Genomic DNA, 27,351 nt, shown 5'->3' on the forward strand with positions numbered 1-27,351 from the left:
ACGCATCATTCCATTATAGGTACACAAAATGTGAGGCAATGCTTTTCTCTTGCAACATACAGTGCTTATATGCTACTACATGATGCAACCTATCATTTACAAATATATACACCTCGAGTACTCACCCATGCAAAACAAATTATCTGTGCATGCTAGGTATCACATCCACACTCATTAACTTGCTAAGTAGCTTTATGTATCTAGGCAACTATGCAGAAAATAATAAAGAGGTTGATTTGAAGCTCCAAACAAAATCTTTCACTCACTAGCTTTTACAAAAACTTAAGAATGTGTCAACAACAAACAGAAGATGTCTGGGCTTTTCAGACTAGTGGTAATATCATACCCACTCTTCATTTATAAACCTATGTTCAAGTCTGTTGATAGGTAGGCTTCACTGAACATGGCCACCTGAAAAAGACCTACCATTGGCCCTGCATGTCTGGAAAATTGTGCAACAAATAAACTAGACATCATTTTACAATACTGAGATACTCTGTGCTGCCATCATTTTGTAGTGTACAGATGCTCACCAGTCAAAAAACATGCTGGCAAACAAGGGGATGAGTTCAGCCTGCTGTTCTGCAGGGAAAGCCTTTGTTCCACAACAACTTCAAACAAAATATGTACAAAGGATTTTTGAGAAGAGGAAGAAAGAATATGAGCACTTCCATCGATGCCTGCATGTTGACACTCATATTTGAGAGATCTTTATGACGTTCCTCATTTCCACTAACATCCACAAGAGGCAAAAAAGTGTTTCTGTTTCTACTAAGTACGAAAAGCCTGCAGAGTCCATCAGACTCTGTTCCTCTGCCCTCTCCACCCAAGAGGAGTTGCTGAGGATTATATATCCACGCAGTAAAAATATACTGTCAATGTGAAGAGACACTAGGCCAAAAGAGTCCATCCTTCTTTAACCTAGGAGCATAATTTTAATACCTCTTTCATCACTTAGTCCCAGCTGGCCTGAGCTGTTCTTCCCCCAGCCAAACACAGCTCCTGAGAGAGAGAGGGCAAAACTGTGGGCTCCACCTGCAGCAACCTGAGCCAATGGGATCCCATCAAGAGACTTGACACGTTGTGGAGTTGCTTGGGAGGGACATTCTTTGCCTAAGCCCAGCTGACCATAGCTGTTCTGTCCCCATGTGAAGAACTGGCCATCTGAAACAAGGAAAGAAAGAGAATGGTGAGCAAAAGCTGGTCAATAGAAAAGCAAGTTTGTCAAAATGAACAAGAACCAGTACTGGAAGCTCTGCTTCCACCCAAGCCTCATGATGGAAAAAATCAAGCAAGACATTCTTTGCTAAAATAAAAGCACAGTATGAAGTCACCAGGAAAATAAACAGACATGCAACTCAGTGCAAAATACAGCATCAGACTGCTGTAACTTAAACAGAATAACGAAGAACAGTCCGCATATTGCATACAGAAGAGTAATAGCCAAGGATAACTTTAACACAAATAAATTAACTAAACACATTTTTTTTTTCAGCAAGATGGAAAGCTTTTAAGTATTCCTGCCATCATTCACCAGTGAGACAGTGGGTGGCCTGTGTGTAATGTTTTCTTTCCTGACAGTAATTGCAAAGCTCTTCTTCAATATTCATTGTACCTGATCCATTTTATAGACTTTCATTTGGTCTGAAAGCGGTTGGGACAGGGATGTCCTTAGTTTCTTATGTAGAAATACACAATCTTGGACACTGTGCAAAATAACAGCACAAATCTTGGTAATAAATAATGAATGTTACAGTACCTGCTGCCAAAGCCAGGCAATGCCAATTTCCACAGGAAACCTGCAGTATCGTCTGTTGGTTCAATTTCTTTATCAACCTAAAGATGACAACACTATTTTAGAATAAGTGTCCACAAATACAGTATCACCTTAGGCCAAACTTATTACTTCCATTCAGATATTTGTTCTACATATACACATAGCCTATGGTTTTGAGACTTAGGAAGAGTCTTGAGAGTGATACAGATCCATACATAATAGATGCAAATCTGTGGAGACCTTTAGACACTTGACTACTAACTCCAGTTATGTTTCCTGCTACAACACTGAATCCAGCCATCTGGAAATGGTGAAGATAGCTGGTTCTTGGCATCTCTCTCACTATTCTTTTTCAGGCATCAACATTTTTCATGCTGTCAGGAGCTTAGCAGTTCCTATGAGTTACAACACCATAACCTCTTCAGTGCTTTGTACAGAGAATAGCATGTCAAAGGTTCAAGTTATTTCACAAAAATGTTATTTTTTAAATTACACCATCACAATGACATGTAAGTCAGTCTATCTGTCTGTTATATCGGAGCCACCTGCAAGTGAAGGACTGTCTTCCTACAGAGCCCTTCACCTCAAACATCAATGTTTTATGACTGAAACTCTTCCTTTAAATACTGTTTCAACAATGACAGCCACCTTAGACAGATGTCCCAAACTTCTGCTCTGCACTGGATCTACAGTGACAGACCAAATAATAGACAGACTACATCTGTTATTAATGTAGAATGATACAACACCATGGAGTACAAAGGGAGCAGCAATTTTTATTATGGTGATAAACTGAGACCTATCATCTGTGAACTGCTTTGGATGGAGGAGTGTTGGTGTCTGCCACAGGCCTCCTTCTCTGTCACCATCTACATGTCCTTGCACTTAACCCTATTAGTGCTCTGACACAGGTAAGATACATTAAATACATAAATGAAGAAAACTGAGCACTACTCTAAAGTTTCTGAACAACATTCACTATTCGGAATTGCAGTAGAATGGTTTAGTAGCTTTGCTGCTAACAGGCAACACTGCAAAAGAGTTTCAGGGCTGAAGTGTCAGTTCACACAGCCCCATTTCAGAAATGTATCTCTTATCTCAGAAGACTTCCTAGGGACTGGAATAGAGATGGGTATCACACACTGCATTTCTATTCTACAAACACAGTGGCATTTTTCATTGAGGAAGCCAAGCACACTCTGATTTTATTTTCCTTGCCCCAGGTACCCATGGGCAGAAGGCCTGTTCTGACCAAACTTCCTGAAGACTTGCTTGATTTCCAGAGGGGCTCAGGGAGCACTAGTACAGTATGGAAAAGGAGGAGGAATCACCCTTACATCCCTACATGAGACATGCCCAATTACTGCCCCTTTGAGAGAAATTAACTCCAGGCTGGAAGGCGAGCAACCCTTGATGCATCACCTCCAAGAAGCTGCCTTAAGGAAACCTGAACCTGTTGAAAAATTTACCTTGGTACCGTCACTGCATCTTCTATAGTGGTGAGGCCCAACTGTCCATCGCTGCCGGCACCCCAGGAGAAGAGCTGGCCCTGGTCGCTGAGTGCCACGCTGTGAGACTCTCCACAGGCCACGTGCACAATGTGCTGCCCAGCCAGGGCTCCAATTTGCTCTGAGGAAAACAGAAAACCTCTCCTGTCGCAGGATTCATCTCACAGTGACATGCAGACACTAGTTCTGGGCAAATCTGTACGCAAAGCCATTCAGATGAGTACACTGATCCCCAGTTTATTTTTAAAACACTTCCTACCAGAGGAAAGCACCAGATTTTACCGAAAACACATAGCTGCTGAGGTCTTCTGAAAGGCTGGTCTGCAAATCATAGGAGAAAGGCAGGTACATGCCCCCAAGCACAATGACGAACTACACACAGACAGACTCACAGATACAGGGAAATCTATCAGGTTATTTAGGAACAACCAGACTTCCCAGATTTGAGGTTTTCTCACTCAATTTTGATGTGGAGATCAGCCAGGACCCAGAAATTGGCAGGCCCTATAAAACATATTTGACCTTCCACTGCTCTCATATCCAATCCAACCCATCCGACCCTTGCTTTATTGCTTGATGCATGAAAGTGTATGTGTTACAACATCCCCTGTGCTAAGCTTGGAACAGGTTTGAACCTATCAACCTATTACTACCACTGTCAGACACTCATAAAAAAAGCTCCATAGAAAGGAAGCAAAGCAAGAAAGCCTTATGGAGGAATAAGAAAAAAAAATAAAAATCACTCAGTCCTTTGGAAGATCACTCTTCATCATTACATCATGTTAGGCAACTGAAGTAGGTTTGATAACTATTCTTACAATATCAAAACCCAAGTCTTATTCATTACACAAAGTTTTTACAAATAGGCATCAATGAGTCTTGTTTTGCAGTAAAGCACTGGAAGTGCCATGCATCTGATGGAAAAAAAAAAAAAAACACAAGCCAAACAGAAGCAAAGATGGTTTTCTATTTTCTTTCCTGAGTAAATGCAAATGTTTCAGGTGGATGAAGAAAGATTTCACCCTGTAAATTACAAGGCAGTGATCAGTCTTATTAAAGTCCCACTTGCCTATGACATGAGAGGGAAGGGTAGTTACATGTCATTCTCTGAAAATGATACCCCACATCAAGGGCATATGAAAATCATTAATATACTTAGCACCAAAACCTGCAGACTGATCAATCTAGATGTTTTTAATTAATTTTAAAGGAAGGCACCCCTAGGATGGCTTGCCTTCTAAGTCTGGGAGTCAGAAAATGAGAATAATCCCTAATGGATGTTATGGAAGAGAAAGGTGACAATTACTTAAATACGTATTCTAACACAGGAAAATATTACCTGAACTTGTGCTTCTTTTCACTCGAAAGAATTAATTGCAATGGAGGTGCCATTTACAAGTAGTAAGCATACAAACATCTAGGAGGGCTTGAGGACTGGGCCTGCCTGCTGTCCAACCATACTTTAGCCCTGTCATCTAACAATGTCCTTTGTCCTGCAGCTATTTCCAGAAAGACTAATTTCACCCGGTCCCACTGCCCACCTTACGCAAAGACACAGACAGGTTTGGAGGGTAATAACTCAATTTACACACCCAGTTTCCACACTTGAGCCCATAAGCATCCAACTGTAGCACTACTTGGTGACCTGTGAGCTCTAAACAATCAGCACCTGTACAGGCTGGTCAAGGTCAATCACAAACAACAGACAAGGTAACTCAACAGCACATGTGGCTATGGTCTCTTGCTCTCAGTCATCCAGCAAGACAAAAAAATAGCTACTGCAATGTGCCTGACACATCACCCAAGTTCAGCCAAGCATGTTTCTGTACTGGGACCTGAAGGTCCAAAACTAAAGCTCCAGCTGGAGAGGATCCCACCATCAAAAGAAGAGAGGGTTGAAGCCATCCTCATCTCCCCAGGAAATCCCTTTGATTCATCAACTCATCACTTTGCTGTAAGCTTGCTGACCGGAGTGCACTGAGACTGGCCATTGTCCATAGCGCCTGTGTTCTTAAAACTGGTCACAAACTCACCATCCTGCTCTTCCTCCAAAGCTGGTCCCCGCACACTGCCAAACACTCCGGGGACAACACAACTTTGATAAAATGACAAACGTGGACAATATGGGAGGCTAGAGCATTCATAACAGAGACTGTGTTTTGCTACCTGCAGGCACGACAGATAATTTATTCCCTGGGAAAGCAGTATTTGCCACAGTAAGTGTAAGTCTCATTTGCTGTGGAAGGACTACTGCAAGCTGCCCCTGAACTCTCTGAGCACCTTGGAGAGGTGACAGAAGACTCCAGTGATCAAAGATTAGCAACCGGAGCTGGAGGAAGCAAGACTCTAACCACAGCAGTAGTCCAACTGGAGAAAAAGTGCCCCGAGGTATCAGGAGACTTGTGGCAAAGACTACAGAGAACTTCATGCACTGGGACACAGAGAGGACATCCAACAGGTTTAGAAATCTAGAGTCATTGCTTCAGTCCCCACAGACTCCATCTTAAATTCAATTTAGCAATACAAACCTGATTTTGTTCTATGTGCCTTCCCAGGGGACTAATAAATACTGACTTGTTTTGAATGGCCACCCTGTGTCACTGAAAGCCTTCAGTGACTGCACTGCTCACCCAAGAAGCAGAGTACAGCCTCATCTGGACTCACTGGATGACCACAGACAGAAAAAACACCATGCCTGTCTTGGAGCTGAAGATCTTTGCCTTTAGAAATGTACACGTATGGCCCATCTCATCATAATACATTCCTAAGACTCTGTAAAGACCAGATTGCCTGCAATGTCATGAAGACATGTAACCGCCAAACAGTTTAAGTTTTACATGCTCACGCACATCTCCTTCCAGAGATGGAAAAAAGCCAGGCTGCCCCTGGGGGTATAGCTTGCCTAGAGTCCAACAGGGGTCTCAGTTCACTGCCAGGCTTGCCAAGCCACCAAATGTACCATCTCATCTCCCTGCTAACATGGGTAGTATTAACAAAAAACATCTGACAATTACCTCTTTGGTGACCTCCCACCCCTTCTTCACATCAAAATATGAGGCATTTTAGTGGTTGGTAGACATTTGTTTTAATTTCCAGATCACCACAACACCATTATTCATTCTTTAGAAGACCTGGATCACTGCACTGAAATGAAGGGTACAAAGGGTGAAGTTTATTCTTAGTATTGTGTCTTCAGTAACTGATGAATAAAACCAAATGTGCCAAACAGGCACAATTATATACAAACATAAGCAGAACAAAACCCTGACAGCAACAGGGAAGGGCTGAAGGAGTTATGCAATACATGTTTCAACATACTATAAAACTTGCAAAAAACAAACAAACAAAAAAAAACCCAAGTTCCAAGAACTACACACTGACCCATTTTTTTCTTTCTGAAGCCATCAGCTGTCTCAAAACAGCACCAATGCTCAGAAGTCATTTATCAGTTCCTCATATCTGGTAGAGTTCACATTTTCATTTCTCTCTTCTGTCCACTTTAACTCATGGATCTCAACATAAACAGACATATCAAGGTCTGACTTATTTAGGTCTTTACCTCACTAGATCTGTTCATAAAATACACATTGGACCAAAGAATGAGGTCCAGGCAAAATGCCTTCAAGACAGCCCTTCTCTAAAGGCACAAGGCCTGGTTCCCAGAACTACTCTTGTGTTTTCTTGCCTGTCTGTGGTTTGCAGGGACACTCCAGCAAAAGTTGAGGACAGGTTTTATATGTTTCTGTAACTCAGGTTTCTGACAGTCAGCACATTTAGCTTGAAGGTTTGGAAATGGCAATAAAGCTGAGCCAAGAATGAAAAATCACCTTCAGTCCACGCTTCACTATTAATAAAACAGGGCTTATACTTTGCCCCCACAGTGTTGGAAAGCTATACAAGATCTTCAGTGTCTGCAAGTGCTGGAAGCACAAAGTGCTGTTATACTGCACTGATTAGAATGCACAGGCAATAAATGATTAATTAGCTTTCCTTCTCCTAGTAAGTTTATCAGAGAGTTGGTACACTCTTTCTATGTATAGCTTCCAGCTGCTAGCAAGCCAGGCTTTTGCTAGAGGACATTGCAGAATCCTTCAGCCGTATGTGTACCGGGATCCACACAAACAGCACCAGATGGCTTCTACTGTCTGAAAATTACATAGAGAAACTATCAGCCCTGAGGTTACACCTTCAGTGGCAAAATCTGGATTTCTCTGCTGGTGAGAAGCTACGGCTTGGAAGAGTTTCAAGTGATTTCAAGTCTACCTGGACACCTGGCCAAAACTGCTCATTGCTGCCCCAGCTTGCAAATAAAGCAACTCAGAGCGTTTACTCATCTTGGTTGTTGCTGTCTGCTAGGAAAATGCTCACAGACTCTCCAAAATAGGTGTCTTACTAGCTTGCCCAGATAAGAAAGGGGTGGTGGTAGAAACACAGGGGAAGGAGAAACAACTGTTGGCAAGAAATTCCTGTGGGTTAAATGCTAGCAGCTGGCAAGTCTGAGGACAGATGGAGCCAATTTCTTTGCATTGCCATGCTTATTAATATAGTCCACATCCATACAGAGGATGCCTGAGCATCGGGCAACCAGGACCTAAATATCAGAAGTGTGAGATACAACATTTTAATGCACAAGGCAGCTGAATATTTAACCAGACACCAATAACAACCTACACTTCACCCATATGGTCCTTCTGTTCTCTGAGTACTGAAAAGACCTAATTCTTACAAGAGTGGAGCCGAGTTCTCTCCTTTCAGAGATTAATTACACCAACACATAAAACCATCTAACAAGGTGACACTAACAGCATTAGCACTTATGGAAGCCTGATCCAACAGCAAAAAACTCCATGAAAAATTTGCTGCTGCCTTCAATGGATACTACAAAAAAATGAAAAAAACCCCCACCATGACCCAAACCTATCAGTCACCAACATTTCATTAAACCACCATACAAAAAGCAAGTAAACAGTGGATCACCAAACTCCCTGACAAGTTTTTTATATAGTAAGTAGGAAGCTTCAGCTCATTCCTCAGTTTCCACTGGTACATCCCAGAGGTGTCTCTGCATGCAGACATCCTGTCTGTATTTCTAGGCTTTTGATGAGCTTCATGGCTTCAGTCATAATGAAGTCAGCTGAGCATAAAAACATGTCTGAGTGCTTTTATGAAATTGGGAAGAGGAAAAGAGAAAAAACAAAGTGCAGCAACTGAAATGCTTGCAATCCAAAGTGCACCCAAGATTTCTCCCTCCCCTGATGGTTTCTCCTTATTCTGTCAGCATAACTTTAACATCTTAGCTATTCAATGCTTTTACCAGTATTAGCAGCACAAGTACACTCACTAACTTTTCCAGGAAACATCATTCCCAGTGGAAGTGTGATTCTGCCACGTGGAAGCGTGATTCTGCCACTTGAAAACTGGTAACTAGGGAGGGGAAAATCATGCTGTTTGTCAGGACCTTTTTGCCTCTTCCTCTCTCCTTTAAAGCCCTGAAAAATGAGACTCCGATTTCCCTTTGCACACTTTCAACTCCAACCACCTAAGCATCTTGTGCTCACAGCTGCCACAGACAACATCTAGAGTCTGGGACTGGGGGGAAGAAATCAGACTTTGTAAACCACTTAAGTTTGGAAAGTCTGTATTTTGCTTATCAGGTGCTTCTGAAAACATAATCTAACCCAGCCAGCTAAAACTGCTCCTGTGGATTCAGCCACACCACCTCTGAAGGCTGTGGCTTTGTCAGCAGTAACAGAGGGAGGCTTACAGGGAGGTGGTGAGGGCTGAAGGATGATTTCAGGAACACACCTTTGTGACTGCAGACACTCTCTGGCATGGCTAGGCATACAACACACACAACATGTAGGCAGCTGCAACTGTGCTGCCTGACACCAGCCCCACGATTTCACCACTGCTACCTTCCTTCTCCTTGCTGAGCCTGAGAAGGCATGACATGCTGCGTGTGTCTTGCATATAGACTACTGTGCACAAGGGTGCAGGAAAACTGTGCTCTGCACCTGCATGGCACAAGAGTACAAGAGCAAACCCCATGGAGAGACCCCATCCCCACTGCATAGGCAGCTGCTCTTGCTTTCTGCCTGCTGTTTTTACCCATGTATGGCAGCCCACCTTATTCTCAAACTTCTCTTAGTATGAGGCAAAAGCTTTGAAGTATGGAGCAAGAAAATGTTTACATCAGCATGCAACTGAAAGGTAATTAAAGGGCTCAAACAAATGAATATCTAACAATTATTAAGACTAGACTGTGATGTACAAAAGCTTTGCTTCATTTGTTCCAAAGCTTTGCTTGTGTTTTGCTTCATTTGTTTCTCAGGGACTCCTGACTTCTCAACTGTTTCCTTAGGTCCCTTAGTCTGTTTAGGTTAGATTGAAACACTCGTTAGGCTCCCTACGTAAGACACTGATAGCAGACTCAAGCCCTTTGGTGGACACTAGGGCAACTCCTAGAATGAGGTAAGGGGGAGATTAAACAAGAGACAGAGACCCTATTACAGGAAAACTGATTTTGCTGACCTAGGAGGGAGACACCTGGACTTTACAGTGCATGCTCCAGAAAGAGGGTCAACTAGCAAACACTGTGAAGACGACTACTTACTTCCTCCCTTGACCACCGAAGACCCTCACCCTATTTTCACTACACATGCCCGGACTACGTAAATGAATTCCAGGAACTCATTATCATAAGACACCCCTTTCTAGGAAATCTAATTAATATGTATGATTTGTGTGTATGTAAACTGATGTCCCTTGCTAATTCTGGGAGCCCTTATGGTGGAGAATCCCCAGGGTGACCCCAGCACTGCCAATGAAAGAATACCTGCTTAACAGTTAGATTGGATTCTGACTGTTAGTTTCTTTGTTTCATAACCTCCTCCAACTTCTGACAACTGAAGTTTACTATATCCATTAAAGAGACTGGGTTTTACAAGTCCAACTCGCAACCTTTCATGAACTTTGTGAACTGCTGCTATGCTTGCAGCAGAAAGCAGAGCGGTACCAAGGGCAGCCTGATTAAAGAGACTCACAACAACAGCACTGAAGCTGATAAGGCTCTGATCATTTGCTTACAAAGGAGGAAATGTAAACATGGAGTAGACTCACTGGACAAAAAAAATAGAAGAGAGGAAGACAGTAAAGGACAGAGTACAGATTAAAGCAGGTGACATTCCCAGGAAAACTGCTAGTCACAGGCATGGGAACACTGACCATAGGTCAAGGCTGAAAAGCTCCAAGTAACAGACAGAACAATTCTGCAGTCCCCTTTCATCCACAGACACTAGCAACGCTTACTGAGATGACTGCTTCCCTGCACAACACGTACAGTACTGCTCATTAATTTATTTAGCATAGCTACTTACAGGCTTAAGTATGAGGGAGGCTGGTTTAGTTACTAGCACTGCCTTTACTTTATAAAGCCGCCTGTGGTCATGTCAAGGCAGGAATGTAAGAGCAAGAAGCGAGAGGCCACTGTGACACCCCAGGGTGTCACTTCGCATATGCTTTGCCAGCTACTCCCCCTCACAACTGTGAGAGCAGACACCTACCCTGAGAAAGCAAACCCCCTCCTCAGACACAGCCATAGAAAGCCTTTTACTTCCCCACATTGCTGTTTTTTGTCTAAGGGACATAGCCTCTGCGAGTGCCTCTCTGAGGAGCCATAGGCAGGTGGGCATGGGCACAGCCAGCCAGAGAAGGCTCTTTGAAAGAGCTGGGCAAGAAGAGAAGGCTTCGGACTGACACACATAAGCTGCCTGAGGGAATAATCCACCTTCAGACCCTGGAGGTAAACAAGTAAGGGCAGGTCTTTCAAAGAGGGAAAGAATCAAGACTTGTGAAAGAATCACAGGAAAAATATATGTTCAGGAAACCCAGAGCAAGCCTGTTTTCCTCTTCAGGTTATGGCAGAGAGCTGTAAAGGTGGTCACTTGGCCAGGCTTGCTGGCCACTGGCAGCACAGAAGCTGCAGCTGGGCCATGACTGCTGAAAACCCCCCAGGGTCCACCATACACACCCCAGCAAATACCATGAAGCAATTCCAGCATGGGCAGGATGCGCCAGACCTCGGGGTGATGTGCTGAGGATGGACATCAGAGGCAGAAGGAGGAATTAGGGAGATGGGTGCATAGATACTGGATTTGATGTGCTGGCACTACAGTGCAAAGCTGTATGTCTGCCTGAGAAATCCCAAGCAAAGCCATAACAATCTTGAGAGCCATGATGAAGGTCAATGGCAATAAGCAAGGACAGCAGACCAGGGGAAAGGAAGAATAAGCCCTTCACTACAGTCCAGGAGAAGTTAACATAGTCCTGTAGCAACTACTGAGCTAACCTTATAAACACAAAAGAAAAGGCAAGCAGCGTAAAATTGACAGCTCCACTTAAAAACCAGCACTTTGACCTCCTAACACTGCAAGGAATAAAGATCTGTTAGTTTCTTCCCTGAAGTGCTCCCCCAAACACAGCACTGCTCCCTGTCCAGCTGCCTTAACACAGCCCCTTCCAGCACACATGCTGGCAAACCACAACAGATTTAAGGCTCTACAGCCTGTCCTTAGGGCTCAGTCAGTTACTCCAGGCAGAAAAATCACTGCCCCAGGAGTTAAAATAAGAGTTTCCTATTGTCCATCTGCTGTGCTCAATCCTGCAGATGACTGCTGTACGAGTGTCCTTCTGTAGCAGGTGATCACATCTGAGCAGAGGGCTCAAAGTGAAGCACCTCCAAATCCCTGCAAGACAGAGAGCATTGCTGTATACCATGCATACTGCAAGCAAGCCACAAGGGCTTTGCTCTTCTGCTTCTGGATAGGTGCTAATTTTGCCATCTTTTCACACTATTGGAGCAGTTTTGCACAACAGGAAGCATATAGCCTTCGCATAGGCATTTCGTATTTTTTTTCTAGGAGAGAGGTGAAGTTTTCTAGGTATCTGCTCTTGATAGAGTCTCACTTGTGGCAGCCCCAGGCTTTAACAAAGTGGCATGTGATTTTCTAAAGCACTCCGTGTGCTCCTTACTCTGTTCCCATTTATTTCAAACCTGCAGTGATTTGCATGGAAGCAGGACAGAGCCGCACATTCCTGAAAAGCCACACCTGCACGGTGCATACTCAGTACAGCACACTTGTCCTTGCTTCAATGACATCCCCATCAGATCCACAAATACTGCTTGAAAATACAGTACTGGGAAGAATCATGGTGACTGCGAAAGGCACATAATGCAGTCCAACTAAACATCTACAAGATTTTATTAATTTAGTATAAGATTTGAAAGGCATTCTGAGAAAAGGAGGTAAGAGCATCTGTACATTCCTTTTTGGTGAGTTTATATAGGCAGACAGCTGTTTAAAAGGCAGGTCAGGTGTTAAGAGAGCAAGCATTTCTTCACAGCTCTGCTGTAGGAACAGCTGTTTTCTGCTAGCAGCCTTAAGTGTCAAGCATATTTGATTTCTGATAAGAAAACAAAGTTTCACAGAGATCTTTCAGATAAATTCTTCTTTCCAATACAGCTTAAGGAGGAGTATCAGTCTGTTTAATGTTGACTGAGTCAAAACTTAAAATCATCAGAGACATAGTTATGCCTCTTCTGGAGGCCAATGCCAGGGTTTCATACTCCTTCCAAACCAGGCATGCAGACAGCCTTTATTTCTGTTGCACCTTCAGAAAGCCTCTGAATGGTACACACAATATAGGAACAACAAATACAACCAAGATAAATGCAAGTTTAGGTTGATAAACCAACCTACAAATCTCCAATTAAAGGGCAAAAAGGTGGTAATTCCTACTGCAACTCTGCCTTTCAAGACAAGAGACATTAAAATGGTCCCTCAGGTCCTCAGTAAAATAGGCTGTACTGATTCTAAAAAAAAAAAAAAAAGAAAAAACCACAACAACCAAAAAAACACACACACAAAAAAACCCCAAACAAAAAAATACACACAAGAGTATCTGGTTTCCCTGGGCTCGCTCTTGTTTTCACCTCTCAGCAAACTGAAATCAAAAGACAAATCTGGTGGTTTTAATAATGTGTTTTTGGTGACAGCACTTCAGAATTACATCTGAGAACACATTATAGTAATTTCAGGACCCAACTATTAATTTCTTTACTGACAAGAAAACAGATTTAGACTGGTTTAGGCTCTCCTAAAGAGCCTTATCTCTCCTCAGTTTAGGCTCTTCTAATCCTGTGGTTTCAGAGAGTACTGGTAGAAGTCAGTTCCCATGAATCCAAAACATGCAAATTTTAAAGCAGCCCACTATAAATATCTGGCATATTCAGAGTCCTCAGGCAACCAATTCAACACAACGCATGCATATTTAAGATATCTAAGGGAAAACACTTCCTTTGATTTTATTTCTCATTCAATCATATATGCATTTTGTACAAATATGTACATATACATATTTTTAAATGAAGTAATTTTTAAATCCAGCCTTCTAATTTTGAAACCTAAAATCATCCTGAAGCCCAAATTGCACCAGTTCAGCTGAGATGGACATACCATAATGCAAGTCCACATTGCTGGATGTTGCTGCAGTCATTAGTTGCACAACCACCTCAAACAACTTGGTCAGATCCTGTAAGTGATCAAAGGAGGGAAAGGGATGACTACAAATGAATGTACCCAACTCTGCAAGGGGTAGACAGTTTAATAATCTGGCTCTTTTTACAAACAATGTTTACAATAGGTGCTGAAACATAAATTGCGTCTTAATCCCTCCTTTAGTATTTTTCAGGTTTAAAGTCAGCTGCTGCAGGCCAGCACCTAAGGCCTGACTGCAAGGGCCTCTCTGTTCCCCAGACAGCTCCATCCCTCAGCACACTTGTTTCCAGGCACGTCCTCCCAGGCTTTGGCAGGACCAATGCCTCTACTACATCTTTTACAGCATGTGGCTCTACTTTCAGGGTGGAAAGAAAACATGATGAATGTGAAGCAGGACTCTCCCAGGCCACAGCACTTGAAGTGTTGCAATAGCCACGTGCTGAGCCTCAGCTCCATGCCCAAATAGGGGGACAAAACTATCTCAGATCCTCTGTGAAGTGCTTAGTGGAACCTCCTGGAGTTACGGGTGTTTGAGGTCTTTTTTCCTTGTTTCACTGTTCATGCAAAGAGAAGGAAGGTAAAGGGAACTAACCATTCTCCTGCCAGTCATCCCCCTGTGAGCAGCTCTCAACCTATTCAATGCAGACAAGGAGCTATGGCTGCTGCATCCTGCTCACTTCCACAGCGGCTTCCAACACCACAAGCCCTGCAACCGCTCCTCCTGAGCAACCAGGGCCTCCTGGCTGACTACTTAGCCACCAGTAAGAGGCTAAAAGAGAAAGACCCATACAGACTGTCCTTCCAAGCAGGTCGCGCATCTGAATTCTCAGCTGTTACAGGGTTTATGATTAACAGGCATGCCACAGTGAACACCAAGGTGTCTGGTCACTGTAACCTCGTGCTGAGGGTCAGGACAAGTGGATTTATGTTTGAAAAGAAAGGCCACTGAGTTCAGAGAAATCCAGGGGATCTGGATCATGTAGCAAGTTTTTGTTTGGGAGGGGTTTTTTCCTGCTTTTCGAAAGAGATTGAACATAATATTTCTAGCTCTGCAGCTCTGAGAAGATCAATTCCACAATGCACACGTAGGCAATGCTACCCTGCACATTTGCATCCAGACAGGAAATTTGGTAAAATAACCATGGTTTTCTCTGTTGTATGCTACCAGAGGAAAGGTTTCAGGCAGATTTGGCACCAGATATTTTCCCGTAACTCTCTTGAGACACTAATCACCAAAACCCAGGTTTTCTCGCTAGCAGAGGTCAAACAGTCCAAATGACTTGCAGAAAACAAATCTGTAAACTAGAAAATAAGTTCCACATCTCAGATTCAAGGATGTTTTTAAAGCTTTACAAATGGCTAACAACCAGCTAGTTATTTCACATTCCCCTATAATTCAGCCTAAAGCCCAAAAGAACCTTTACCTTGGGTACCTGGGCCTGTCTTTTGTTCCCCAGCATAAGCATGCACATTCAGATAAAACACACTTACCTAAGAATCATCACAGACAGTCAAGACATATCAGACCCAATGAAAACCAAACCAAGTCAAATTACTGAGCTGAAGAAGTAGAAATGTAGATATAATTATGAAGAATACATTTCTTGTTTCCTAAAACTATTGCAGTACTAAATTATCACTTCCCATTAGAGATACATAATGTATGTTAGCACCTGACGATGATGCCTGCTAGCTGATGCCTGCAAGCAGTTGATGCCTGCAAGTTGAGGCCCGTAACAATTAGTGATCCATTACACCTTAAATATTAAGAAATTATTTTACTAAACAATGTTTAACTTTGTATTTAACAAGGCCTGAGTGATTAAAACGTACAGAGAACATATCCTGACCTTGAGAATAGATACATCCTGGCAAAAATGCTCAAACAAGGCAGATAAGAACATGCTGGCTGGACAACAGAGTTGGGAAACATCCAAGAAGAAGAAATTGCCCTCAAAAGACTCATGACCATAAAAGGGAAAAAGGAGCAGAGGGCTAACTCCCCAAATGACCATTAGTGACCACCGCAGACCCCCAGGCACACGTAGTGTAACTTTGTAACACCAGCATTACATAAATGTAATAGCTAGGCAGAAAGGTGGAGACTTCTTGGAAAATGTATGAATATTCATGTCTTTAAGGTATATAAAGGATGAACTTTTGTTTTAGTGTATCCAGCACTGCAATAAAGAATGCCTGCTTTCTAAAATGCCAAAACGAGTCTTAGAGAGTTCCTCTGCCAGCTTTTACCCTAACAGCAGTGCTCAGGAATTAATGCAAACTCAGGCTGATTTCGCAAAACAGTGGGTTCAATACTTCACAACAAAGATTGTTGTGTTGCTTCTCCTAAGGCATTGCCAGAGACTCTGGGGACTCCAAGTGAGTAACAACACAAGTAAGAATTAGGACAGGGCAGTCAGAAGCTTTATTAACTATGGCCATGGTGAGAGAACACTGCAACAGCATCTCCCCCTCTGCATCTCTGTCAAATGATTGCAGACACACAAACTATAGACTGCTTCAGGAGAGGAAAAAAAAAAAAAAAAATTAAAGAGAGGTGAGGAAAAACAATCATTTCAATATTAATAAAGCCAGGTATCCATCCCTGAGAGGTATGGACACAAAGTAGCTTGCTAACTACAATTCAAAGAAGGAATGAAACAGTAACTAGCATAACAGCATGGGGAGACAGTTCTTTGTGGAGCCCATAGGAGTGGCACACCTGTATTACCCTAGCTCAGAAGTGAGGAGTTGGAAACTATCACAGGCTGTTAGCTTTCAGTCAAAATGAATGTTCTTATAGTTAGGATAAACTTCTTAGACATCTTAATTTTACCACCACAATGTAAAATCCAAGGAAAGGGCACTTCCAGAAAATACACCTCTATTAACTCATACTCTTTCAGTGGCACACAGTCCCCCAGTAATTTCTGTTCCCTGTAGTGGACAGGAACGAGAATCATTTCACTGGCTGCTATCCCGTCTCTGCATTACATCCACAAGCTCATCTGATGTGACAGTAAACACAGCTTTTTAATTAACAAGTTTCTTTCATTTCAAAAGGTGCCCTCTAAAGGACTCCTCTAAGAGGAATTGCTGAAACAATTCTGTACCACTGTTTGACATTTTTGTGAGTAACATGAATAAGAAGCAAAACCGAATCCTCCTCCTACAGATACGTGTAAATGGGCAGCAGAACAAAAGAAACAAAAATTATCTGGAATACGTAGTAAGGGAAGAAAAGGGAGGCAAGGTCTTTAAAAGGCACTCACTGAAAATAAAACAACTCTTCTCCCACTGTAAGTCATTAGTAATGAAAGCTTTGCAAGGAGAACAAGGTTAGAACCATGTTCAGTGCATTGCAAAGTCCCAGAATTTGATTCACAAGCAGACACCATCCTGGGAAATAACCATCTCTCATTAAACATGATCATGTATTCTGAAAACACTAATTGAAGCTTTTAGCATGATGACACCATAAGCGTCACATACACCCAGACACAAAAAGCGTGAGAGATGAAATGGAGTTTCCTCTTACAAGCACAGACCTGGGCAGCAGGAAGGACTTCACTTCACCCCCCGAGTCATCTAGCCTTCAGAAGGCTCAAGACCCCCTGCATATTTTCATGTCTTGATGTTACTCTCAAAACAACCACCAAGCCACTCTGCAGGACATGGTACTCATTTCTGAAGTCCAGAAGGGGCTCTCCAGAGGCTTCCTGGAGGGGACAAACAGTATTGTGTCACAGCCTCCCACAGCAGAAGATGCAGCTCACTTCCAGAGCTGGGCAGAGGTCAGCCACTTCCAGCTGCCTTCACAAGCCAGGCAGAATCAAGACATAAGGCAGTAAAACCAGGAGGCCTCAGCCAACACTGCCCAGTCCAGCAGAGGCTGGATAGATGCAGCTGCAAGACTCACAGTTCCAGGCATTTCTCCCGTTCTCTGCTTCAGACACCTCCTAAAGTCTTCTATCATCTTCATCAGCTCAGTACCCTATACCCCACACATACTCTTCACTTCCCATCAGATATGGCTTCATTCATAGGTCCACAACTAATGGAGAATAAGAAATATGATCTTTGACACACCTTTCTGTATGGAAAGTGTAAGGTCATCTTTATCCCATGCAAGGGAGGTGGGTGTGAGAGGAGTGCTTGATTCTTCTTGTTCCTATTTGCAAAGGAGAATTAAGAAATTCAGTTCCCATAGCCGCAAGCCAAAGCAGACCCACACAAAGCAGTGTGTGGGATGAGACTCTCCCCCATTTTACTGTTTTTATCATAAAGACTGCTGTGAGTGTTCATCATGAGCTGAAAAGGAAAGCTGTTACTTGCTTTACAGCACATCCCTCACCTGCCCCAGCCAGCAGAAACCCCATTGCAGGCAAGCTGGTAGTGCTGTGTCAGTAGAGAAACATGGTTTCTCAAGGATGGTCACAGGCTCCTCAGAGAGCAGCACTGCAGAATCTTTTTCAGAATAAATGAAACCTGCAGTATAACTGGGAGTTGGTGTCATACCTTAGAGACAGTCCCTTAATTTAAGGGGTAGAAGAGGGGCACTTGGGATCAAACCCAAAGAACTTTTAATTTCTATTTCCAAATCTCAGGCTGCCCCTCTTCTACAGTCCTAGCTGAAGGCAGAATGACCTAGTTGCTAGAGGTCTACACTTCAACATTCAGGATTCATGAGATCCATTTCCAGCTCTGACCATCTACTCACTGTGAAGCCTCCATTTTCAATATCGTATGCTTGCTTTATTTTATGGGTAAACACAGGCTAGCCCGCAGATGTTTCTCAGAGTACACATCTTTACAGCACTCAGAACAGTACTGAATTTCTGGGGCCTCTGCACTAGAGTTAGGCAGCTAGTTAGGCGATTTGCAGGATTAAGTATCCTCATCAGGTTAGGTAGGATATTCACTAGGCTTGGCTTCCTTTTACTAAGCATCTCATTTATTCCAGGGGTTAAATTTACAAGTCCTCAGAAGATGAAGAGTGATTGTGCAGAGAGAGGGTTTAAGCACTCATGATAATCCTGACCTCTTTTAGTAACCGTCTGGAAACTACTTGCAGGAAAAGCAAGAGAGGCCAGATTCAAGGTCAACTCCTCTAACCCTGCACCACAGACATCCAGCATCCAACACCTACAACCCCATTTTGAGAGAAAGAGACAAAAGGCACACAGACAGAAAAAAAAGGAGCAGTGGAATCAGTCGGATCAGATTTGCACATACTACATGAGGAATTGCAGCTATTTCGTACACATCTCATCTCTATCGTGTAGTAATAGGGTGCAAAGCAAAAGCCCCAAGACCTACTGCAAGCCTGCAGTTTGAGGAAAGATGATGTCTTATTGATCTAATTACCCACAGAGGGTTTTTTATTATATTTTGTAAACAAATACCTGTATCTTTACCATATGCCAAAACCAGTAAGTTAATGGAAGGTGAATTGGAAAACCAACATTCAACAGTCAGTCCCTAAGACAGGCTTCAGAGCATCTCAAAGTAACAATACACAATTAAACCACTCCTTCACCCTGGGAAGGAGAGGCATTAGCTGCCTGTGGTTCTGTATACACAGGTTCTGCCCACTGGAACACAATGAAGAAAACTTCAGTTTGAGTCTGGGGAACACAAGTCTACAATGACCTTCTTCTAGAATAAGAAGGCATGAAGGAGTGAAGGTACAAGTTGACAAGAGATTTTCAAGAGGGGAAAACAACATTTATAAACCCTCGTGGCCAAAACCAAGTTTGTTCTCCACAACAATACTCAACACAGATCTCTTCTCTTTGTTGTAAATGACAAAATTCCCGACAGTAACTGAACAAGAGTAGTCATAAGGATACAGTGCAATTGGAAAGACAAAGCAGAAGACACTTGTGACTCATGGCCCTCTCTTCCCTTTTACAAAAAGGCAGCGTAATGCCAAATAACAAGATCTGCCCTGATACCATCTGCACTTGCCTCTGTTTTGATGCATTTCCCAGACAAACTGAGCAGACCTGTCTCCCCACCCATGCTGCTCAGCTTTAGTTTTCCAGAGCCAGCAAATATTATTCAGCATCATTACTGTGTTACTACACATGATCTTCAGCTCTGTTCACAGCTCCAGAGCAATCAACACAAAGCAGCTTCTACAATCTTCTCAGTCCACCAGCCTCAAGACAGTTTGAAGCTCACATAAAAAGCAGACTTACCTGGCTTGCTTCCTTCATAGTCATGCCCTAGTTGGCCTTTGGTGTTCAAGCCACAGGTATACACTTCCCCATCTTCCAACAGGAACACGGAGTGGTTTCCTCCACATGCCACCTCCTTGACATTTCTGTCATGAATGAATCCATACACCTGTGGTTCAGGAACAATGACCTGGAGGTTGCTACCTATCCCAGGTTGTCCAAAAGACGAGTAACCCCAGCATAGCATTTTCTCTCTTTTCAGCAAGTCATGTATCCTTCCTGGGCAAGAGAAACAGGGAAGGAATGTGAATGAAACAAGTACTCAAAAGTGATCCTAGAGCAATAAGCTGCTCAGACCAAGAGGTGAAAACAACCAAAAGAGGCATTTCCTGCACGACTATCAGGCTTATGGACTGCCAGTAATATGCATACAAACAAAGAGGAATCAAGACAGCTCAGCTCAGGTACTGAGTCAGCACCTTCGTGCCTGTGCCATCTCCATCTGTAAGGCAGTAGAAGTGTTCTGAAACCCAGCAGACCTGATTTTTTCTTTCAGCAAAATCACTCTGCTTCAAAAAACAAAAATCAACCAACTGCCCAAATCAACTGTAATGCTTTTTAGACTAACAGGTCCAAACTTTTAGTTATAGTGTTGTATTTGAGATCACTGCTTAAGGAAATCTTTAAAAATTCTCAAAAGTGATCAAACTGAACAAATCAACATAGGTACTTGTGGTGTACTGGCCAATACAGAACTGTATTATTTCTGATAAACCCAGATGAAGAAGTATTTTGCTGAACTGAACACAGTCCTACAACCCAAATATGTGCATATGCACATACACACACCCCTAAACTGCAGCAAGAATTTCCCAAGAAGCAGCAGTTCACATGGAGCAGCACACTGACAGCTTGGCTCCAACAGCAATGGACAGATAACACTGATGAAGCTTGCCAGCAGTCAGGTGTTATCTTCTGTGCTGCACTCGGTGAAAGTCAGGAATTCCAGAGAGTAGGATAACATGGGAAGGGGAAAAGGCATAGCAATACAAAAGGCCCAAGGAATTACTCAGCCTGAACTTGATAATGACAATAGGATGCTAATGCACAAAAGCTGGGGGGGAGGAAACAGCTCTCATCCCAGAAGCATGTAAAAGATTTTAGTAACACTCCCTTGTCACTCCTAATCTCAAAAGGTTTGGCTTATTTGTTAAACATGCTATACTAATAAGACATTGAGAACTCCTCTGCTTGAACCAGAAACCAATTAAAGCTTTTTTTGTAAAATGAAGAAGAAAGAAAAGAAGAAAATGAAAGATCTGAGACATCAAGTCTTATGACTCACCATGACAAGTTTTAAACTAGGCAATTTACAGCAGCAGCATTTACTATCTTAGCACAGAGTTGAAAAGCAAAAGGTAACCCTTGAAGCACCAAAGGTTCCTCAAGGAAACAAGATACCTTCTCCCACTCTGGGCAGACAGGAGATGCATACATTCGGTTTGTTTCCAAAGCTAATTTAAATTCTAAGTATTAGCAATAAAGCCTTTCCTAATCTAAGTTCCTAGGTAACAGGCATTCATCTCTCACCCCACTATCCTTGCCTGTCAGCTGTGGTCATAAAGTCAGGTGCAATCCCTTCACCAAGGCAGGACTGAGCTGAATGGGGGAGGGAAAGGATTGGATTTTCCAGTTGTACTTCATCGGCAGTGTAATTTCCTACCACAAACCGTTTACTAAGATCCCTTATTAAGTGCTTTAAAGCATGCTATGAATCCCATTTGTCTTTAACAGCCCTTGCTCCTGTATAGCATAATTCATTCACATCCAGACATGGGCTTCACTGGCCAGCTCCAAAGCTCCCAGAAGAAAAAGCAGGAGGTTACAGGTCTCTGTCTAGTTAAATCAGTCGTTGTGTATGCTGTATTTGGTTGCCCTCAGCACAAAAGCCTGATGGAATATACCCTCTATGCTGTCTACACTATTTCCTACGCTAAGAATAGGAATGCCGTGGGACACAGTAAAACTGAAGTGCGTGCATGTGCTTTAAATGACACAACTGCTATATTTATAGCGAACTTCATGTTCTGTCTCGGAAAAAAAAAAAAAACAACAGCAAAAGCAGCCCTCTGAAGGTACAAACACTAAGGTAGGGATTAATTTCAAAACTGACATCTGAAGCAGCAGAAATATGGGACTGCCATCTCTCCCAGCCTGGGGAATTACTTGTTACGAAGATATAAGCAGCACAATAGCAGGAAACCTTAAGATCCAAAGATCACATTCCCTGCTAGTGTAAGTGGATGTTGCCTCCAAGCTGAAAAATTTCATCACTATACAACTTGCACTACAATGACGTTGTACAACATGAGCTAAATATTAATTTGCGATATCTTTCTAAAAGGGTTACTGAACAGGCTGCTCCCCATAGACTATAGTCATTTTTCCTAGTGATAATTTCATTTTAAAATGCTAAAAATACTTTAATTACTTTCCTTGTGTTCATATTCCACACAAGGAGTTGCTGTAACAGGCAGGGGGATGCAACACAGTTGGTAAGAGATGTTTTTTCCTCCAGGTAAGATTATTTAAAACAGGAAGAGTTCAAGCTCCCAGTAATTCAGAATCACATGAGGGTGCTATTTCTGAGGAGGTCAACCCTCATTCATGCTAGCGGCAAGATTTTCTGAAGCACCCTGAGGTTTACCAATCCCTACCATAGATAATGAGGCATGCCAGATCCTTTAGAAAAATGTGGTTCTAACTAAATTTTTGGTTAGGTTTTTTTTAAGTCATCTCCATTGAATCCCACCCCTCCATCCTCCAAACATTTTGCTGACAAATCCCTGTGCAGCTCTATTCCAAGGGGACAGGGCAGCACTTTCCACACAAGAGTGAAAACCTACATAGCCACTTCCCATTTGAGTTTACAGGCACAGCTAAATACCTTTCAATGGCCTTGTGAGGCACATTTTTAATTTACTTATTTTGAAGACATAGCACATTTTTAAAACCACAACTGTTTTAATATTTGGTTGTTTCTCCCCCCCAGAAAAGCTCCTGCAAGTCTTATGACATCATGCATTCAAGTAGAAGCTGTATCCTGAAACAAGGCTTCATATGACAATTTCACAGTCCATTTCCAGTTTGGTTAAGGTAGTTACATTTCTTTGACATTAGCAAAGAAACTAAAAATGCATATTACACTGCAAACTACCTCCTCAAGCTGCATACCCTCCTTACACTAAAACAATTATATAAATAGTTTCTAGTGCGGTCAGTAACACAGACATGCATCTGCACATACACACACGTATATAATAAAAATATTGATAAGGTTTCTATTCAATTAACTGAAATTTTAAAAGCGGCTAGTTATTGCTAGCGCTCAACTTGATACACATTAAAAATTCTTCTCTTCAGAGGATAAACCCTCTGGGAAATGGTTTGGTTTTGTGGTTTTTTTTTTACATGCATCAGTTAGGGCATTAAAGTTCCCAGTTCCTTTTAAAAATTGGACTGAAAAAGTGCAAGAGCTGCAGTACCCAACCACATCACCCATTCCTGTTCTTCACAGATCACAACACAGCCAGCTTGTATTCATGTTTTAGAGATAAGAAGAGATGTAATGCAGCAAAGCTGGTCATTTGCAGATTCCCCATATATAACAAAAAAAAAAGGGGGGGGGGGGGGGGTGGCAAGGTATAACCCAACATCCTCAAACCCCAACATTCCTGGAATAATTCACATCAAAACAGTGAAGGATACACAGCACTGCTACAGATAGGAAAACATCACACTCTGGGGAAATATTCTGAGGAAATCTATTGTGGGAAGAAGATCCACCCTCTGCTCTAATAAGGTTCGGCTAACATACTAAGTATATACCCTTTGGTGAGAAAAGAACCCTCATGGTTTGGTAAAATAATAATTACTGCATGTAAGATCATGACAGGACATGTTTTATTTTGCCTTTTTTTTCCTTGTCTTTTTAATAACTATCATGACATACAGTCTCTTCACACGATCGTACAAACATATTCTAAAGTTGCAACTGCACCCTTTCTGGGAAAGTTAGTTAAGTAAATACTGTGCTTGCAAACAAGCAACCACTCAAGGCTGAATGCTCTCTAAACAAAGAAATCTGAAAGAAATCTGCCAACTGCCAGGTCACGAAGTTTTTTCCTTTCCTGTTGTTTGTGAGATTTCAACTAGCAAATGTGCTCCTTTTATCAGTATCGCCCAATAACGAGGGCATTTACCGCTTCTTTCTACCCCTAAACCTCCAAGCCTACTTTCTTCTTCCGTTTGCCTTCGTTTTACTCCAACTCAATGTAGAGCAGGCTAGAGAGCAGGAGAATGGCACGGCGTAACAGCAAATGAGTTAGAGCAGAAACAGAGCACTTCCACTGCATAACCGCATACCCCCAGCAAGAGGTGTCCCCATAGAAAACATTTAAAATAAATAAAACAAAACCCACATCCTCTCCATTTTGCAATCCCGGTAAGAACACCTCCCTTCCTTCACCCCAGACACAGGCTTCTTGTCTGCCGTGCTTATTGCTGCTTCCCACCCCCCCTCCCAGACCGGCGCTCCCCACGGGCTTTGCGGGGCCCGGCGGGCACACCGCCCCGCCGCGCCAGAGAGCCGTGGCAGCGGCCTCGGGCGCCCGCCGGCGCCCCCCAGCGCCAGCACCCCCCGGGGCAGCACACACCCCTCACCTGGGGCAGCACACCCTGCCCGCTGCGCCAAGGGGATGCGGCACCCAGCAGCGCCGGCCGGCTCCCGCCGCGGCCCCGCTGCCGCCTCCGGCTCCCCGCACCGGCCCGGGGAGGCCCCGGCCGGGGACGCGCGTCCTGCGCCAGGCAGGGCGGCGAGCGGCGGGGGGGGCCGCGGGGCCCCGCCATGCCACCGCGCTGCTCCGCGCCCCCGCGCGAATAACACCCCCCCTCCACACACCGTTTCCGTGCCAGGACCGGCAGCGGCTCTAGCGGCGGCCTTACCGGCAGCCGGGCTTTCCCTCCCCCAGCACTCGCCGCGCCCATTCAGGCTCGGCCCGGCCCCAACGCAACGGGCCCAGGCCCGCCCCTGCGGGGCTCTGGCCGCGCCCAGCAGGACGCCCGAGGCACGCAGCTACCGCCGACCCCCTCGTCCCCCGGCCGCCGCGGCGCCGCTCCGCGCCGCTCACCTACCGCCAGCCCCGCCGCTGCCGCCACGGCAACGAGGAAGCCCAGCCCCCAGGCGCCGCCGCCGCCGCCGGGACTGACAGCGCAGGACGGCCAATGGGAAGTGCGGGGCTGGCTCCGGCGCACAAATCGACGGCGAGCGCTGCGCCTCGCCCCGCCCCGCGCGGGGCGGGGCGCTCTGTGGTTGGGTCCTCGGTGGTGGTCGCCGCCGTCTCTCGCCCCCCGCCGCCGCGGCGCTTTCCCTGGGCCCCCGCGCAGGGCGCCGGCCGGCGGCGTGACGGGCTGCTTTAGCCTGGCGCCGACGGCTGCTGCGGCTCCCTCAGGCCGGGTCAGGCCCGGCTCCCAGTGCCGAGGGGTTGCCGGGCGGAGGCAGCGGTGAGAGGAGGCAGCCGGCCGGCCCTGCGGGGCTCCCCGGGCTGCTGGCGCCCGGCAGTGACTGTAGCCCGCTCTGGGGGCAGCGGGGGCGACGCTTCCACGGGCACGTGGTGCTGCCATTCCTGCCTCACCCCCCAGGGAGGCCTGTGCAGAGAATCTCCTCTCCCTGAAGCCGGGGCGCTGCTCGGGGTCAGAGCTCCTTGGGGTCACCCCGCATGCCCGCGTTCCCGCCGAGGGTGACATGCCTCAGGAGCCGAGGCTGCTGCCAGAGACCCAGCGCGGTGGATAACCAGCTCAGGCTGCAAACTGCGGCCAAGGGTTGTGACTGCAGAGATTTAGCAGGCCTTACAGGCTAAGCAGATCAGTAGCTGAAGTAAAGACAAGTGAAATCAATCGGCAAAGTTAAGCATATGCAAAATTCGAGAATTTAAGCTATTCTAAATGAAGGTCTCAAGGGAAAGCCAGCTTTGCACTGTTCAAAATTACCCTCTTGGTTTTGTTAAGTGTGAAATACCACTTATTAGTAACAATAGTCAATTCCTTTCCCCGCTTTTCATCTTGGATTTTACATGGCTTCTAGGCAACTGGCAGGCTTGTTTGTTTAGAAACTCGTACGTTTTATACAAAGTTTCAACCTTAGGAAAGTATCTGTGGTGAAAGCATAAATCTCAGCTGGGAGAAAGAAGGGGGAAAAAGGCCAATGAGCAAGCAATTAAATAACTCCCAAATACTCGTTTTCTGATTTTAATGTCATCCATTAGAAAAAGTCCACGCCACAAGAGCAATGCACAAGCTGGATCTCACTCAGACCATCAAAATGACAGTGAATATTTGAGCAAACTACACAGAGATGTTTGCAAGGACTCAGGGTGGAGGGAAGAGGGCCCTGAAGTAAGTCCCATGCCCACGGTATTCATCTTCCTTACGCTACATCTCTGATAGTTTTCAGTGTTTGCATACTTAGCATGCAATGTGTCACATATCGGATTAAAATTCATCTCTATTTGCATGGATCATACCTGCTTAGCATAAAAAGAGCTACTCTCTAGTGTAAAATTACACCTGTGATGCAATAGCTTTTACTTAACCAGTGTTACAAGCACCTTCTAGAATAACTAAAAGCATAGAGGAAAAAATACTTCCTTTGTTTATTTTTGTTTTGTTTATTTCACCATCTGGAGACCTTTGCAAAATAGTCAGCATTTCCCTTTACACTAGATTTTCCCTGTTTGTTTCTGATTAAGTAATCAAGGAGGGGAAGGTACACACAAAAAAGGGAAAAAAAAAAAAAAAAAAAAAAAAAGTAGATAAGGGATAAAAGCCTGTAATTTGTCCAAGGGAGCCAGGAGTCTCTTGCTTAAACTAATTACTAACTGGCTACGTGGAGAACTTTCAAGGCTGCTCCTTCATAAATGGATAAAATTTTAAGACACCAGAGTAATCCCATTTTGTTTGTTCCCCTGTGCTCCACTGTGCACGGGTCTCTCTGGAGGCCACTGCCTCTGCTGATTTCTCCCAAAGAGCCCAGGTTTCATTGTACCATGGGTCTTCCTCACCTGGGGACGATCAGGCTGGAGCCCACGTCTTGCTGCTGACTAAGGGCTGCCCTAGGTGTGCCCATGGCAAGGTTGGACCTTTGCCAGAAGAACATGTAGCTCACCATTTTCCTGATGGGTTATGTCTCCCACAGAGAACGTCTGAAAATATCCAGAGATTCCAAAATCTGCAGCTCATCCTGATTTCCAAAACATGTCTCTCCTCCCCCA

The 27,351-nt window shown here is 44.1% G+C and overlaps 1 protein-coding gene across 1 annotated transcript in view; it reads right to left on the reverse strand.

Annotated features, from left to right (window-relative positions):
* HERC3 (HECT and RLD domain containing E3 ubiquitin protein ligase 3) overlaps positions 1-25,326 on the reverse strand; it is a 54,640-nt gene extending 29,314 nt beyond the window's left edge. The window contains exons 1-5 of the mRNA XM_074905591.1: positions 25,213-25,326; positions 20,045-20,302; positions 3,247-3,406; positions 1,760-1,836; positions 943-1,164 (exon numbers count right to left, since the gene is read on the reverse strand). Coding sequence (XP_074761692.1) covers positions 943-1,164; positions 1,760-1,836; positions 3,247-3,406; positions 20,045-20,270 — 685 coding nt within the window. The 5' untranslated portion in view covers positions 20,271-20,302; positions 25,213-25,326. The remainder of the gene's footprint in view (positions 1-942; positions 1,165-1,759; positions 1,837-3,246; positions 3,407-20,044; positions 20,303-25,212) is intronic.
* Between the last annotated feature and the right edge of the window lie 2,025 nt (positions 25,327-27,351).

Source organism: Athene noctua, chromosome 4 (assembly GCF_965140245.1).
Source record: "Athene noctua chromosome 4, bAthNoc1.hap1.1, whole genome shotgun sequence".
NCBI lineage: Eukaryota > Metazoa > Chordata > Aves > Strigiformes > Strigidae > Athene > Athene noctua.